The sequence below is a fragment of the Lampris incognitus genome, chromosome 6 (genome assembly GCF_029633865.1).
Source record: "Lampris incognitus isolate fLamInc1 chromosome 6, fLamInc1.hap2, whole genome shotgun sequence".
In the NCBI taxonomy this organism is placed as follows: domain Eukaryota; kingdom Metazoa; phylum Chordata; class Actinopteri; order Lampriformes; family Lampridae; genus Lampris; species Lampris incognitus.
The window spans coordinates 63,494,006-63,512,143 of record NC_079216.1 but is presented as its reverse complement, the minus strand read 5'-3'; the positions used below and the strand labels follow the sequence as shown (position 1 = coordinate 63,512,143).

The following is an 18,138-nucleotide window of genomic DNA, read 5'->3' as shown; positions in this document are numbered from 1 at the left end:
TCCATAGTCCTTTTCCCTCCTGTCACATGGTCAAAGATGACCCTTATCAACTATCTGATTATTATATTTGAGCAGCTTGAATAAAAACTACATGCCTACTGCTACAAAGGATTTCCCTGGAATGACTTTTTGAAATAATAACAGCTTCATAATGGCTTGATTTTACAATTGGCATTTTCTGCAGGCTGACCCCAATCAAGGGACTATAGTCCTACTGTCTGTGTTGCATCTAATTACCTACAGTGAACTTGATTACCAAAAATATGCCTCAAATCGAGTAATTTCTTGCCCGGAGTAATACTATTCTGTGTAGTTGGGAGTTGGATTAAAAAAAAAAAAGGTAACAGGAGACTTTTAGTCAAGACAAAAGGCACTAACTAATGAGACTGGTTAGTGATTCAAATTTATGGAAATTGTATTAATTACAGAAACCTATCTTTCATCTGCATCTTTTGGTGGGGAAGTAATTAAAACCAACAATGACAATCCCAGCAGTGTAAATGCAAACAAGATCAAAGACAGCGGAACAGTGCGGAGAAAGTCCCATACACTGAGCTGAGCTTAGCCATGGGCAACAGGGCCTCATTAAAGTCAGACTCTGTTGATCACCAATTAACCTGGTTTGTAGTCGCTCTGATTTAAGCCCGCATAAAAGACCATTTTCTCTGCACTGGAATGACTTGCGTTCATGTGACATTTTGGCTCTTCGTGGCCCTGACACATCACAACTGTTATTGTACAATAAAGCCTTGATTGAACGATTAGAAATGGAAAATTGGATTCTGATGCCACGGCGTCTTTGTAAATAATGGACTGAAAGGAGAGAATGGGTGTTAGTTTGAAAAGAACGTCTTTCAGCTCAATACTGGACACCGGTTTTGTTACTGACCCTTCAGTCGTGGGCGATTCTCTGCTGGTCCAAGAGAAGTAAATGAGAGCGGGGAAATGAAGTCGTTTGTTTGTTTTTTCCCTCCCCGTTTTACCGATTCCGGACTATCTCAAGCATTGCCAGCAGTTGCGGTGAATTCCGTTACCTAAAAGATGACAGGAGCTGAGAAAAAAAGAAAATCCAGCTGTTGTAACACTTCCTCTCCTAACTGACTTTTAACTTACCTCTTCCATACTATTGTGGGCATCTTAAATAGCTTTTGACCTCTTCTTCCTGTTGCAAACCCGCAAGTCCGTTAGCACACCAGGCTAACAGCACTAACACGAGAACCCCGGTGCTTGCCAACGACATCGCTAACATCTCTTCCTTTCTGCCATGTATTTTTTATTTCCTCGCCAAAAATCCATCCCCCTGCGTACATTTAAAGGCATTTTCAAATGTAATATCAGTTTTCATTGCATCATTTATTTTCCATTTTCAGTTTAATACATGCTTGTCCACAAAAAATGTCATGTTTGTAGACCTCAAACATGCTGAGACACATTGTTAGCTGAAACCTTTGGTTAGATTTATTAAAAAGTCTTGACTGGGTTGTCCGTCCGTCTTGTTGTCACGTGTTCAGCGGGGGCCCTGCGCTGCACCGACGTGCTTCTTTTGCAGCGGCACCTTGCGTTAACATTCAGTTTCATGGTCTTACAGCTGGGCGTCGTCGATCTGTTCCACCAAAGAAACGAGAGTCAACCTCTGATCTGATTTTCTTTTTTGTGGACTGCAAAAACCATAAAGTTTGTAAAATAAGACGCTTCAGTTTAACTGCTGGTGGGATAGAAAAAAATAAAGAAATAAGGGGCGACCAAGGATATTCCCATCTGAGTGTCCTAGCTAATGCTAACTGGTTTAGCTGGGATGCAAGTTCAGTGAGTTAGAGGGTTTAAGAGGGTTAATGGCTGCCAGCGAGGTCAGATAAGACAACAGTGGTCGTTCGATTCATTAAAAATGAATCTCACGATTATACTTGTCATCTTTTCCATACAGATTACTCTCAGAAGCAGAGAGAGGTAGCTCATCCCACCTTTCCGCTAACAAAGAACCCCTGGAGTCATGGTTATGTGGACAACAAATGAATACCCCAATCTTAACTAATATTGTGATAGATGGAGGTCGTATTTTAAATGGGAGATTAGCAGCTCATCTCAATACTGGTGGATTACATCAACTACCTGCAATGAAAGCAGCCCACGGCTTCAGGTCGATATGAGTTTGACTGCCTCTCAAATTAATTTTCCTCAGCTTAGAGAAGCCGACTTCTATCTGGTTATTGATCACAACGTTAATCCATAGCCAAGCTCATCCCCTCCCCATGGGACTGAGCGGGAAAATGTGAAAGATCACTGAGGACTCTCAACTCTATATGAAAAGTGCAAAGTGTGAGGAGCGATAAGAGGTCATTATTTAAAGACAATGTGAAATGAAAATTGACTTGTTTTTCTACCTTGTTAGATCATTTCCAACCGCCATGCTATGAACCCATTCAACAATTCATGGCCCCCCCCCTAAAAAAAAATCAATTTTACTATTATAACATCGAAATCTAATCACCTTAACTTCCTCTACAACAGCCAGGTTTCTGTGATTACGTCACCAAGTCGGAGCGGGCGGGCGAGCAGCGTGCCGGCCAATAATATCACAAAATGTTTTCCCTCCCTCCTTCCCATAGCTTTGAAAGAAAAAAAAAATCTGTAAGGTGCAAAATGTCCCGATCCAATCAAATCCTGAAGGATCGAATCACATCGCTTTTGTCCCGCCCAGAGTTCTGCCCTCATAACCTGTTCTACTCGAAAACCAGTCAAGTCACAGACCCAAAATGCACTCTGCATGCCGTTTCACATTGTCTTTAAGAATATACGCCCAAACTATTGTTTCACTTGTCAGTTCAGTTCAGCATTTATATTTCTTTGTGTGTGTGTGTGTGTGTGTGGGTGGGTGTGTGTTATTCAGTGCATCCATTAATTCTCTGCAAAACTCGCTCCGTCCCATATTCCATCAACTTGCTCATATAATAATTGTCATGATTTCAGCTACAGCAGGAGCACGTGACACCTTAACAGCCCGCTGTTTGTCTTTTCCAACAGAGCGGCCTCTGCGGGAGGAAGAAATTTAGCCTTAACCTCTGACCCGAGGGTTCAACATTTGTCCCCAGTCCAGTGACCAAAAACAACTCCAGGATTGCTGTAAATGTCAATGCAGCGGCGTCTCCGCCCTCTCCCATGTGAATCACAGAGCTGCATCCAACCAGCACTAACAAGACACCGTCATTGATTCTATCTGATATCACAGAATTCCTCTCGCTAAGGCGTCCGACTCAAACGCAGAAAGCACGGCAACTATCTGACGAAGAGCGATTAGTATTCTGTCTTTGGCTGTTTTGATTTTCATGCTTTGATACGAATAAACCTGACTTGACTCGGTGATCTCAGAGCGTCACCTGATCCATACTTGAATTTGTTCTCACCTGATCTGTGGCGCCCAGTACAAGCCTGCAGTATTGAATTATTGCAATCATGCATATTATATTGAGGATATTGCAAATCAGGACAGATTTTAGATTCTGGCTTTCGGGCTGCAGAAACTCAAGCAGATAGCTGGGAAGCATCTATCACGTAGTGAAATAAGCGTCTCTAAAAAAATAAAATTAAAAAAAACGGCATCCTGTGCTGCAAACATTATCTCTAATGAAGCCATTTCGAGCACTTTGACTTGCCCTGCCCCCACCCATGAACATTCACTCACACTGTTTCTTTTTTTTTTTTTTTCCTTTTTCTCTATTTTCCCCCCTTTTCCTCTCCGGGCCTCCCGAGGTTGGTGTCCCTGTGTTAGGACTCTATTGTTGCCTACTGCTGGATAATGCCCTTATTAATTGTACCTCTTTGTAAGGTGTCAGCTGTAGCGTCAGATTGAGATGGATGGATCTCTGGAGTCTGGGCCCTGGTCTCCCCCCCCCCCACCCCCACAGATACCCCCCCCCCGGTCTACACGGCGCACACAGACGAAGCATTTCTCACTGAGCCTCAACCCCAGCGCTTTACACCTCCTCCACCAAGAGTGGAGAAAACATGGGTTTAAAGTCCAGCACCAAAACAGGGACATGTTTCCACGCTGCTCTCCCCTTGTTGGTTTTTCATCCTGCGTGGAAAAAGGTGACTCGGTGCTGCGATTTAATCACCTGAACAAGTCGGTGGCGGTAACACTAGAAACGAAATCGCACTTTATTAATTATTTGAGTGCGTTGCAGAAACACCAGCTAATTAGGTGGACTGAAGCCGCCACGAGATCAACGGCATTAACATCAAATCCGTTCCCTCTCATTAAAGGAAACAGAGTCAATTTAATTAATGCATATTAATCCCCGCTGATGCTCGTTTTAGCTTTGAAAACGTATGGCAGTTTGGTCTTCAGAAATCACCCATTTCAAACATACAGATGCGGTAACTTCCCGAATAAGCGTGCTCAGCGTGCAGGGGCCTCGGCAGGAGACGTTTGGCAACGTTTTGCACAGCCAAACTGAATGGGGGGGGGGGGCAATTAGAGTTTCAGTACAACAGACATGATCAATAGTCAAAATTTGATTTTTTATTTATTTTTGCATTTACCTGTTAATGTGGGTTTATTTCAAAGGCTGAAGGCAGTGAGAACAGGATGCAGTGTTAGCGGCCACGCCTGCCGTGGCTGTTGAAAGGCTTCGTTTCTTGTCTCTGATGCGCCCCCAATACTGAGAGCAAGACATTTGCCGGGGGAAAAAGAAGCATTTCCACACTGACACATCATCATGAGGTGGCCTTACTGCTAAAACACGTTATCCACCACTTGTCCTTGGTTGTTGTGTGGGACGGGGTTTATTTTTCAGTAGTTTCCCAGCGTTCATTTGTTCAATAAGAAAAGGTTCGCGGAGGAAAGCGTGACGTTTAAAATAATGCACGTGGAAATCTGTGTTTTTTTTTCTCTGAAGCCATTCGGTGAAGGTTCACCATGGGATTAAACATAGAAGCCTTAAGAGGATCCTCTTATTTATGGAAATATAGAAATTATGACGGCATTAATTAATATTTGTCTGTGAATGTTCTCATCCATCCAGGTCCTGGTTATCCAAAGGAGTTGAATCAAGTGCAGCTGGACTTGGTATATATACCAAGTCCAATTAATATTGTTTACTTTTAGTCAAAGTCGTTACCCAAGTACTGACACTCGTTGAGACGAGACAATACGAGAGGCTGACTTGTGCTCCACGTGAAAGACTTGGTGCTTGGTCCGTTATGCATCTCCAACATCGGTCCTGTCAGTCACCAGAACATACCTGTGATGGGGACTTCCTGATACAGTCTGCACATGTGCACCAGACTGTCCAAACTAAATCCGTCTCCATCAGTCACATGGCACCTTGAGATGCAGACCGTTAATTGATTGGCACCATTGGCAAACAATAAGGCGCGTCCTGTGCAGCTTCCTGGTGCAAACCTCTCCCAGGTCCGCACCGTCTTCTCGCTCCCCCAGAGTGCACAGGAAGCCCAGGCTGTCTCCTCACAAGCGCTACTTGGATTTTGTTTTAACGCCCCCCAATTAGTGCCTTTTTTTTTTTTTTCTTGTTGCAGCGGGCTTGTTTCCCGACTGGAGAGCCGGCATAAATTAATCTCACCGGAAACACGAAGAAGTAAACAAACTTCCCAGAAGTCAAACATAGCCAGATTTATCTCCCCCCCCCCCCCGGAGGTCTTTTAAAGGTTATGTTCTGTCTCACGGTGACACCGGCAGAGTGAGGCAACCCCTCTCTCTCTCTATAGGGCCCTTCTTCTTCTCCCTCAGGGCTCTCTGTTCTTCTCGTCCTGCCCTACCAGCTTGTCGACGAGTGAAAGTTAGACAAGAATCCTTGGATTGTTCTCTGTTGGGACCCCCCCCCTCCCCTCCCTCCCTCCCCCGCCCCGCCTTGTGTTCTCTTTGGAGGCCTTTGCAGATTTGCTTTTCTCCCGGTTCATCTCATGTGTTTTGGATTGTGGTCATCACACGGTCGGAGGAGACCGGCGATCTCTTAATATACAGACTCCACGCATAGAGCCATTTATTATAGCACATATTTCCGGCTGTTGCTGCTACCCCAATGCCTTTGAGCAAAGCATAGCTCCAGCTGTAGAGGGGACTTCTTGCAGCTTGCCATGCAGAACAAGTTGGAAGTCTTTTCTTCTTTTTTTTTTTTTTGCATTGTCAAAATTTGGCCCCGGCCCTTTCGATCCATATCCCTGGAAAATAAATCATAAAATCCAACTGGTTGAGGAGAAACCCGTCTTGCAGCTTTCTCCCATTGGCCCGGGCTATGTAAGAATATGGGGATATTCTTACATAGCCCGGGCCAGTGCTTCCCGAGACGCCCTTAATCCATACAGATACGTACAATACGGGTAACCGCACAAAGAGGCTGAAGTGGGGGGAAGGGGGGGGAGGTGGGGGGGATGTTGACCAGAAAATGGAGATCCCTTCCCTTCAGATCCCATTTAGAGCGAGGCCCCTGCACATTTTTAAAGTGTCAATTGTTTTTGTCTCTTGAAGTGTAGATGAAATGTTTGAATTCCAGTATTAACTTTAGTGCCCGCTGAGTTAAATTACGCTGCCTGGTCTGCGGGTTGGGAGTAATCAATAAGGATACACGAGGCGATGTGTAATGTGTCTGCTCCTAGCAGCGGGGACACCGTCCCCCTTACCCTGTCCCCCAGCAGGTTAGATAAATATGATAGTGAAGCAGGGCGCACTGGATTATATGATATCAATGTAGAATCAGCAAAGTGCTATTACACTCCCCTTGCCCACTGTGAGTACTATTGACAAGGTTGCCTTTGAACACGGTGGTGTATTTCTCTCTCTCTCCCTCTCTCTCCCTCCCTCCCTCCCTCCCCCCCTCCCGCCCCCTTCTTGACTCAGTGCACATTGTGAGGACCATAGGAACGGGATACACATTTCACTTAGCTTTGACTGAAACGGCCGTTTCATGCGTGCGTCCTTTGAGGCGGCGGATATTACGCCCGCGCGTTGGCCTGGCAAGTGTTTGCTGTGATCATGACACACGCGCGTTTACGCTCCGGGTTTTGCATAATACGTCGTTTGGATTCCACGTCTCAATCCACCACACACACACACACACACACACACACACACACACACACACACCGCCCTCCAAAAAAAAAAAAAAAAATACAAAATCAATTGGCCAAACATTTGATTTTGTTATCGCCCCGGGTTTTGCAGGTCGACCCCCCCCCTCCCCCGCCCCCCCGCCCCGTCCAAGTGACCGGCTAATGAAGCGGCGCCCCGATCCTGCCGGGCTGCTTGCGAGTGGCTCGTACAGTAACCTCATATCGCTGATCTACTCAGCGTATTGATCAGCTCCCCTTTTTAGGTGCTGAAAGGATCAAACATGGCATGTCTAAAAGGCTATTATCAGCGTCCACTTCAGATAACCTGCCACAACCCGATACAGCCCTCTGCAGAGGTTTTAACCCCGGTGGACCCTCTGGCCAGCGTCCCCCCCCCCCCAACACACACACACCACGCCCCACCCCCACCCATCATTATCATGCTTGTGTGAAATGGCGTACAGATTGAGGAAACTCCTTCGTAAGAAGTTTGCAGATAGATTTCCAGCTTGAACACAACGCCGTGTTTTGAAGTGTGTTTTGTTGTTTTTTGGGGGGGGGGGTTTGTTAAGTATCGTGTGCACATTTCAACACAAATATATGTTAGAAAGGTTTCAGCCGTCAGATCCAACGTTGATGTTCTGAGATGAAATTCAACGGAGGGGCTTTTTTTGGACGTGTTTTCGAGCAAAATCCTCCCGCTTTCTGGGGCGGCGTGCGAGTTTGTGAACACAATCCCGGTCCTGTCTCGACCCACAACCACGTTATATTAGGAAGAGCCACGCGACGTGATGACAGCAAACACAAGTGCAGCAGCTGCAGCGCGGCGTTCGGGCGGCGCGGCTCGCTTTGTGGCGTTTTCACAATGCAGCCGGCCTCGGCTGTGCACCATCGAGCGAACTTGTCCATTTTGGATTTTCTGTCCCTTCTTTTTTTTTTTCTTCTTCTTCTTCTTCTTCTAATTTCAATTTGGAAATAATAATGGGCACATTGGAATTCAAATTGGCCACATTGTTGCGGCGTTCGCATTCCTTTCCCGTTATGAGACGACTCCAGATATGAAAACATGTTTTGGTGCCTGGTGTTGGTGACACAGTGATATTTCCTTGCTTGCACACAAACGATTTTTTTTTTTTTGCAGAACCCAATTTGCATAAGGTCAGAGCCCAGCTCCTGATGGAAGTTGTGCTGCAGCATCCTCCTCCTCCTCCTCCCCCCCGTCTCTTAGCAACACTTTTGTCCCCACTCTGGGTGTCTGTTAAATTCATCTTTAATCAAGAAATTAATAATGAAACGCCACCCACCAACCTGCATCTATGGGTCCTTTTGGGTCGCACTACTTTTATAGCAGAAATTAATAAAACGGCGCCCTGTGCTGTGGGGGGGGGGGAGGGGAGGAGTGACGCTGTCATGTGTTCGCTCTTATCTGCGTTCCCATGAATCCCTTTCCGGGAGAATCTGCTGTTTATGAACCGCCCTGACGTCATCACAAGGAAATTGGACACACCTGCAAAACAAAGGGAACTGCGGAGAGGTGGTGATGAAGACGTGGATGAAGGTTAGCCCCCCCCCCCCCATTTATTGATGGAGGTCGCAGCGGTTGGAGGGGGTGGTGGTGATGGCGGGACTGCGGCTTTTTAAGAGAAAAAGATTTTGTGTGTTGAGAAAATGGCTTTTTTTTTCTCCTCCTCCCCTCCTCCTCCTCCTCCTCCTCCTCCTCCTTGGTGACCAGATTCAGATGCTGCCCAGCGGTGCTAATGGAGGGTCCCGTTTCGGAGGAGTGTGTCCTTTGTTGCTCTCTCGACTCCCTCCATCCGCCACGCAAAAGAGGAGGAGGAGGAGGAGGTGGAGGAGGAGGTGGGCTCCCTTACTGCTTTTGGGGCAAGGCGGCCGGCGGCCCGTACGCTGTGCTGTACTTACAGCCCCGATGAAGACGAGTTCTGTCATCCGGACCACCCTGGTCCAGGTGCTCACTGACCAACCCATCCGACGGTTCCGGACGAGGTCAAGCCCACGCGCCCTTCATCACTCGCGCGCCCGCGTCTCGCCCCGCCTCCTCATTATCGTGATGTCGCCGACGTCAGCGTCGGGGTTTTGTTTTCTGTTTTGCTTTGTTTTTTGTTTTTTTTGTTCGTTTTTTGTTTTGTTTTGTTTGTGTGTCTTTCGTTCAGTAAAGCAGGTCCCGTCCAACAACAAACAAAAAACAAACAACAACAACAAAAAAGAAAACACACACACGTGTGTGTCGCGGGGTCTTGTGTGCGCGTGTCAGCAGCTATGAGAGCAGACCGACGCCCGGCGTGTTGCGTGATCAGACGTGCGACTTTGTATCCGATGTGGATCAGGCCGGGGTCGCGCGTCCGCCAGCCGCACGCACGCACGCACGCGCAAACTTGAGAGTATAATCGGTTAAGAGAACGGATCCTGCAGAACCGGACTGCCGAGACTGGAAGGGAGCTGGACGGTTCAGCGTTCCCTGTGACTGCTCTGCAAAACGACAATTTCCTCCGACATAATAATAGTCATAAATTATTATTATTGTTATTATTTGTTGTTGTGATAATTTCCCCTTCACTTCCCCGTTAAATAATTACAGGAGGAGTTTCATATCCGTTCGACTGATACAGCACGAAAAACGATTTTTTTTAAAAAAAAAATCAATTTAAATTCTGCTAGTATTTTTTTATTCTTTCTTCGGAAAGTTTTTTTTTTCTTTCTTCCACTTGGTTTGCATATTATTGTCCTGCTTATAGCCGCGTTTAGTCGTGGCAGTCGCGCTGTATAAAACAAGTAATATCGGTGTTAATATGCTTCGCGAGTGGGAATGAAGTGTGCTTGTGTTGTGTTGTGTTGTAACTGCATGGCTTGTTCAGCAGGTAGAGGCTGTAATACACACGTGTGGAGAAACTGTCGGACCAAGGGGGATTACTTTACTGTGGGGGACAGCAAGTGGAGTCAGAACACACACACACACACACACACACACACACACACACACACACACACACACACACCAATTTAAATGTGTAAAATCGTGGCAAATGAGCTCCAAATCGCTATTTGGGAGTCTGGCAATTAGAGATATTAAAAACATGTTTTGCCTCAGCTGTTTTCGTTATGCGTCCCTCGTCGGTGTCCAAAAAGTTTTTGGGAATTTGATTTTAAATATAACAAGGTATTTCTTCCCCAAACTAAAAAAAAAAAATTTTTTTAAAACACACATCACATGCAGAAATATTTCTTCGCTTAGGTCTTGGTGACTCGCGTGTTAAGTGGAATTAGAATTACAGGTGGGACTTGTCACAAGGCGACTTAGGTGCGTTATAGGCATTGGACGGGGGGGGGCTTTGCTGTGTTGTATCAATATCCACCAAGTTAACGCAGAGGGTTCCCGTCCCAGTCCCCCCCCCCCCCCCACACACACACACCTTGCTCCTCTTCCTCTGCCAGACGTGTCGTCCAGTCCAGTATTAGTCCAGACCCGGTGCAGCACACCAGGCCGGTGACTCGCCCAAACCAAACCGCTAATGGGCGCCCCGTAATAGCGGCCTAATTGACTTCTACTCGCTCGTGCAAAGCTGTTTAAAATTGCGGAAACTAAATTGTTGTGCATTTAAAAAAAAACCTTTGTGTACCTTATCGATCCATGAATGACAGAGAGAGAGAGAGAGTGTGTGTGTGTGTGTGAGGCCAGACCACCTGGCCCGTCTTTGCACTCCGGGACGAGGTTTAGCTGCAGGGACGTTCGGACGGGATGTATGCTAATTGGGCCTGAGATCAGACGCTATTACCGTCTCCTAAGCGGCTGCGCGGGATTCCGCCGGAACCGCTTTGCGCTCTTAAGGGCTGTGTTGGCGCCGCAGAGCCCGCCTCCACCTGACGGTGATCCCGTCCGAAAGTCGCCGTCTATACCTGTCACCTCAACTATTTATCCCCCCCCCTCCTCCTCCTCTTCTCCTCCTCCTCCTCTTCTCCTCCCTTCTCTAAATAGCTGCTGCTGCGTTTTGCGTCCCTCCCCCCTCCCAGTTTTAGGCCGAGGCGTAACTGCGTTTCCGGTCGCGGTGTCGCAGTTAATTCGGCGCACCGCCCCCCGTTTCCTCCTCTTCGTTCCTCCTCTTCGTTTTTTTTTTCTTTTTTTAATTTTAAATCGTTCATTCGGTCGCTAGTTCGTTCTGTCTAACGAGATGATTTATTGTGGGTTTTTTTTTTTAACGTAAACTTTGCGGTCAGCTATACGTAGCGCACGCCGCAGGCTAGCTGGAACCCAAGTGTGCGTCACGGTGTTTTCCGACGGAAGTTGAACGCGGGACCTTCCGGTAGGCGAGTCGCGTCGCTGTGGGATGACGCAGCGGCCTGTATTCCGTGCCGCCACTGGAGGAAGGGTCGTCTCTTTCTGTCAGTGGTTGTTGTTTCCTTTGTGTATATATTTTTTCCGTACACTTCTTTCTCTTTCTTCTTCTCTTTCTTTCTCTTTCTTTTGTTGACGTCTGCACTGTTGTAAGCGTCCCGCAGCCGCACCTGACGTGGCCTCCCCTCTCCCCGGGTGGAGACGCCGTCGCACGGCTGTGACGTAATTTCCGACCGCCTCTCTTCTACGGGGCAACACCTTATCCGGGGCCGTGTCACGAAGCCAAACCCAAATATTGTGCGTTGTTGGTAAAAGAGGGGTCAAGGCAACTTGTGAGGCCGATATTCCAGGTTGTGTTCTGCAATTAAATATTCATGAACCAGCACTGGGAGCAAAGTATTGGTTTACACGACACTGGTGGTTAGGCCGGCATCAGCCCCCCCACCACACACACACACACACCCCACCCCCCTATGTGTAATGCTCTCTTTCCCCTACTGGCAGACAGGCTATCATTCCTAGTGTACTTCCAGCAATGATATCAAAAAGGGTTTTTGGTCAAGCCAAAGAGAGGTCACTCTAATAATACCCAAGGTCAGTGGTGGGAGCCAGTGAGTCTCCCAGTCATTTTTCATTTGTTCACAGAGTTAATGACAGTTGCAGGGGGACCAGAACTTGGAGCCAGTAGCCATGTGATGTCACCAACACATGCCAGGGGATTAGAAGGGCAGGCAGGGGACAAGAAGTGTGGATTATACCGAGAGAGAGAAAGAAAAAAAAAAAAACAACAACCCTCACCGCTCCATCACTCAGCTCTCTGGTTTTATTGTTAAAATAAAGAGGGGGGGGGGGGACATGAATTGAAAGGTCGTTGAATCTAACCGCAGGTTACACAGCGTAACAGCTGACGCGGGGTGAGCCAAACAAACGTCGAAGCGGCGAGCACTGAAATAGCATGGAGCTGACCATGTATGTGGGACATGTTTCCATCACATGTCCGGCCGTATTTAAGCCCTCGTCGAACCGTCTGCTCAAATGGCCTCACAATTAGCGTCCAAATATAATTTCAAACCCAGCACCGTCATTAGTTATACAAAGTCGCTCGACAAATGACATTTCTCCGCCAGCTTTCATCTTATTTCCAATTCCTGGTAGTCCACGGTCGCACATGTCTTTTTCATATTGTGTGCGAGGCACAATAACATCACTGGCAAAACCGGAGACTGTTGCTTTCATGCAGAGAGAACGAACAATGAACACACCTTATTCATTTATTGGGCATGCACCGTACAATGAACAATGAACCCCTCCCTCTTGTCTAGCACCATGTCTGATAATGACCACATCCATTCCCGCTGATAGCGCTCTTCTTTTATGGACCTACACGAACATAAAAAGCTCCGATAAACCAGCCGTGGGGTAAGGATGCTAAAAATGTGACGAGCTGTGCGCGCGCGGCTAGAAAGGCTGTATGTGTTGTGTATTTTCCTTTGGATTTTCATAATATATCAAAAAAAAAGCCATATGTTTAACATCCATCTGGTGGTCCCTCGCCCTTTAAATTGAAACAATGTGGTTTTTTCTATTGTACATGTGAACGAATCCAGCATACGCCCTTTCATGTGTGCCATTTAATCCAACTCTGATTTTGGCAAAGGTACTGTTAAAGGAGTAGTTAGGCAGGTTTTTTGTTTTTTTTTAAGTTGCATCTCTAGTCTTTTAAGTACATCTGTTCAACGGTTACTCTATGGGTGCAGCATACGTAGGGTTATGTACGGGAGTTACTCAGGAGGTATCCATGGCTGTAGCCTTTTGCCTCTGTACCAAACATGTAGATACAGTAGGCTCCCTGTTTCAGCATGAGGTCACAGTATAAACATGAACTGTTTTTTGCATTACTTTCAGATGAGTGAAGCTGTCAGAGCAATAATATGAGCTTTCAGTTCCACTTTCTGCCACTTATCCCCCATTTTAGGACCAAGGGGTCATGTGAAAATTGAAAGTGACAGTCAAACCAGCATGTTGAACAGACTGATTGGACTAGCCTGTCATGGCCCAGATCAGAGCTCTTTAACACCAAGCCTATCAAAGGTCTTTCTGTTGAAGTCATCAGATCCACGGCCCTGCAGCCTGCCTCCTTCCTGAGGGGGGTGAGTATGCCACCTTCAACTTTTAAAAAAAAAAGAGAGAGAGATTTTGAAATTGCAGTTGCATTTGATGAGCTGGGAATGATCAGCATATGCCGTCGATGAGAGAAAGTTGTTGTTCACGCTCGGGAAAACGGGGAAAAAAAATATCCCAGAAACAACAACTTCAAAGTTAACCGAAAGTCTTTATTTATTTATTTTTTACGCTGAAAGGATGCAATCCACATATTCAGGTTTGGATGAATGAAGTCCAGTGGTGTTCCTTTGTAGCTGCCTGAATGAAAATGTTTATATCACCTGTTTTGTGGCTGATTTAATGAGCACAGGATGCTGTCACATGAAAGACTATGTGCTTCACAGAAAGCATTCCCTGTCAATTTATATTTGGTTTCAGATCCAGCATTGCATGAAACCCTGTCTAAAGCAATCAGCTCTTCGTCATCCATTCAGATGATAATAAATCACGTCATTAGCGCAAGTACCGGGGTCCATCTTTGAAACAGAAGGAAAATAAAATATTTTTGTCAGGTGGAAGAATAACTTATGATCCTTTTTATGTCCTGCTGAGAACCCTTGAAAATAATAATACACCGCAGCAGAAGCACATGAACGCTGAAAGGCAGTGAGCGGTATAAATCTGATGGGATTTGCATATTTTGTCTCCCTAGAAGGAGGCAGGGGAAATAAAATGCATGGCACATGAGGGGGAACCAAAAAAAAAGAAAAAGAAAGTCAGTAATACATACACGCGAAGCAATGAGAGTTCTGAAAGGTTCGCGTGGAAGTCTGAGTTTATACTTTTTACACGTTATATAACACCTTTCACATTTACACATCCTAAAGCTGTCGTCCTGTCACTCAGCGGTGCTATGATGGTTGTTTTTACCGAGCTTCTGATGTGGACTAAGAGCCTGAGCAGATTAATGATTGAAAATACACCAAGTGGCTCAGTGTGCTCATCAGTCCATGGGAACCTAGTTCGTGATCCATCACCATCCCGAGTGGACAGACACTATCGCTTCCCTACGGACACAAGCAAGTTGAAGAACAGTGGTGATCACTAACCCAAACTTCCCTATGGGGCTTAAATAACAGCTCAGCAAAAGACATAAAGAAGGGGGAAAAAAACAACACTTCCTCCTGTGAAACTATCAAAAAAGGGCCTGTTTGGTGACAACCATCTCCAGTATCAGGTCTGGAGGGATAACGTTGTCCAGCCTTGTGACCGAAATCCCATCCGCAGCCTCTGTAATGAGCTGCGATTGGCTGTGGCAACCCCAAAAAACACCAACCTGTGCAGATTTACTGTATATGCATGTATGTGAGCCGGGCGGGGAGGATAAATGCGTATTTTCAGGCGCATACGAGAAGATGCGTTCCTCTTATTCTGAAGGAAAGAAACGCATGAAAGGGAAAAACATGCAGCCTTTATAGTTCTGAACCTCGATCTGTGGTAAAAGTGTGAATTATCACCCAGTTTTGTCACTAAATCGTGTCTCGTCTTGATTTTCGGGGCCAGTCCCTGATGATGCAACACACTGGCACCTCCCAAACATAAACCGGGTAACCGGATGACTTGGCTGCACTTGGCTCAATAACGTCTGCTAATCAGGACTGTTTTGATATGCGAGAACATGGGCGCAAAAACTTCAATTTAAAAAAAAAAAAAGAAGTATCCGTGCACATTCCTGTGCAAGGTTAAGCTGAAGAATCCGTAGGGGGGGGGGGGGGCAAAAAGAAGAAGCTGTGAACTACTTTTTGGATCTGTGGTTTGACCAGATTTGTTTGTTTCCCTTGACTGTCTGTGTCTGTAGTCAAATGCAGCAGATTAGAGGCGAGCAGATTTTGTACTCTAGATTTGCTACAGTGACACACACACACACACACACACACACACACACACTGACACGCACACACGTGTGCGAAAATGAGAGACCCCGTGTTACTTTGATTGTGTGATGCATGTTTTAGTGTAAGAACAAAAACTTCTCCCTCCCTCCCTCCCTCCCTCCCTCCCTCCCGCTGGAGGATAAGGTGAAGGCTTGTCTCCTCGTCTTCCAAAATGTCCATCCTGACATCAGAATTCTTCAACCCGTGTTCCCTTTTTTGTGATTCCACTGATCTGCGCTTGAAATGCGAAGACAGCAAAGCACTAAGCCTTCAAACGTGTGATTTTTTTCAAAAGATCTCTAGAAGCAATCTCTGCCTGGCTGACCCCTGACAGCTGCAGATCTCTTTATTTCTCTCTCTGCTGGCACTTCATTTGGTAGAAAAGCTCTCAGATTCACACCTCTGTCAGGCAGCACAAGTGTTTATTATGTGCATGCACACCGAATATCCCGTAGTGCACGCAGACCTGCCTGCCGGCTGCGACGGATACCCTACGAATTACCAGCTTTAAGTTTTGAGCAATGAACACACCCGTTGTAACGATCACTTTTTACCGTTTCCTCGTTTCTCTCCCTTATTCTCTGACTCGTCACGTGCCGTATGTAGGTACCGTGATGTGATTTATCTTCCCATACATATGTGCATCATCATTTAAACCAAAGAATGACTCATATTATTTTTTTTCCCCCTTCCTATATTTGTCAACAGGTCGATGGTGTCAATAAGCCCTATATATTAGGTCAGCCATGGGCCGTCTGGTGCAGCTGCTCTGGCCAGTTAATACCAAAAATATTTTACACAGTTAAAATCATGCCTTTACACACACAAACTGAAAAGCAATAATAATATTGATAATAATAATAATAATATTGATGATTATAATTATAATAATGATGATGGTGATGATAATAATAATAATAAAATAACGGTGATGATTTTTATAATAATAATGGTGATGTAATAATATTAATAACAATAATAATGATATAATAATAATAAAATGATGATGATTATAATAATAATTATTATGATAATTATTATAATAATAATACAAATTAAGAGGATTGTGATAATAATAATGATGGTGATGATGATGGTGGTGGTGAAAACTAATAATGATAATAATAATGATGGTGGTGATGATGATGGTGGTGGTGAAAACAATAATAATGATAATAATAATGATGATGAGGATGGTGGTGGTGGTGAAAACTAATAATGATAATAATAATGATGGTGATGATGATGATGGTGAAAACAATGATAGTAATAATGATGGTGACGATGATGATGGCGAAAACAATAATAATGATAGTAATAATGATGGTGATGATGATGATAATAATAGCTGTTTATTTGCAGGGTCTCCTTGGTCTTATAAATGCAGTCTTCCTCTGTGGTTGAGGAGTGTAGTATATACAGGCTGCTGTTGCTTCCCTCTCTGGAGGCGAGACTGCAGCTCTATCATTAGATCGGATGGCAAGTCTTTATACAAAGTGTTTTGCATAATTACATACCAAAGCCAGCATAGCCACCCTTAAATTTTATGGGTCACAAAGCATCAACAATTGCTGCATTATTGTCCACCAAAGTGCAGCCCCACCAATGACAAGGAAAGGAAGAAAAAAAAATCTCGTCTGCCTAATCTGGGATCGGCAGATTGAATTTTAAGTCCACAAAAAAAAAAAGAAGAAGGGAAAAAAAAGAGAAGAAGTCGCAAAAGAAGATTATTCCCAAACAGACACCGTGTTTACATATAGTAGTGAAGTTCAGACGGCTGGTCGCAGACATGGAAAGCTTTTGAAATGACACCAGAGTCACTCTCACGTCCCAGTCATTACACTACAGTCATCTGAAAACACACAAACCTTTCTAGCAATCCAACCGTCTTCTTCATCATTTCCTTCATACATATATATATACATATTTATACACACACACACATATATATATACACACATATATATTTAAATATATATGTATATATATATATGTGTGTGTATATAAATATTTATATATATATATATATGTGTGTATATACATATATATGTATATATATAGTGTGTGTGTATATACTATATATACATATATATTTATATACATACATATATATACATATTTATACACACATATATATAAAATACACACATATATATATACGTGTGTGTGTATATATATATATGTATATAAATATGTATAATTATAATATATATATATATACATATATGTGTGTATGTATGTATATACACACACACACACACACATATATATATATATATATATATATATATACATACATAAATAGTTATTCATCACCAAACAAGTGATTTAGACAATTGAAAAAAAAACTCTATTAGCATAAAAACAAATAAGGTTTTCCAGTTTGAAGAACAATTAAAGCCCTCAGTAACCAAAGCGCCGTTATGACGCGGCTCTCTACGTTTGTTCCGTCATCCATTCACACAGCCCGCGCTGTCTCGCGTGATGACCGCTGTCATCACCTGTCATCAACGCTACTTCTGGGACCCGCACCTGCCCCCCCCCCCCCCCGTCAGTTAACGGAGGACTCGTGAACGGTTAGTTTGTAACGGCGTCCCTGCGCGAGAGAACGGGGGGGGGGGGGTCGGTCACGAGCGTCTTTCCGAAAAGGTGTCTCGCGGCGGTGGTCCTGCGGGGCGGCTTCCTTCC

General features: G+C 44.9%; 1 protein-coding gene across 1 annotated transcript in view; it reads right to left on the bottom strand.

Annotated features, from left to right (window-relative positions):
* Positions 1-1,407: 1,407 nt before the first annotated feature.
* nr2f2 (nuclear receptor subfamily 2, group F, member 2) overlaps positions 1,408-18,138 on the bottom strand; it is a 31,387-nt gene continuing 14,656 nt past the window's right edge. Inside the window, exon 4 of the mRNA XM_056281655.1 lies at positions 1,408-1,603. Coding sequence (XP_056137630.1) covers positions 1,583-1,603 — 21 coding nt within the window. The 3' untranslated portion in view covers positions 1,408-1,582. The remainder of the gene's footprint in view (positions 1,604-18,138) is intronic.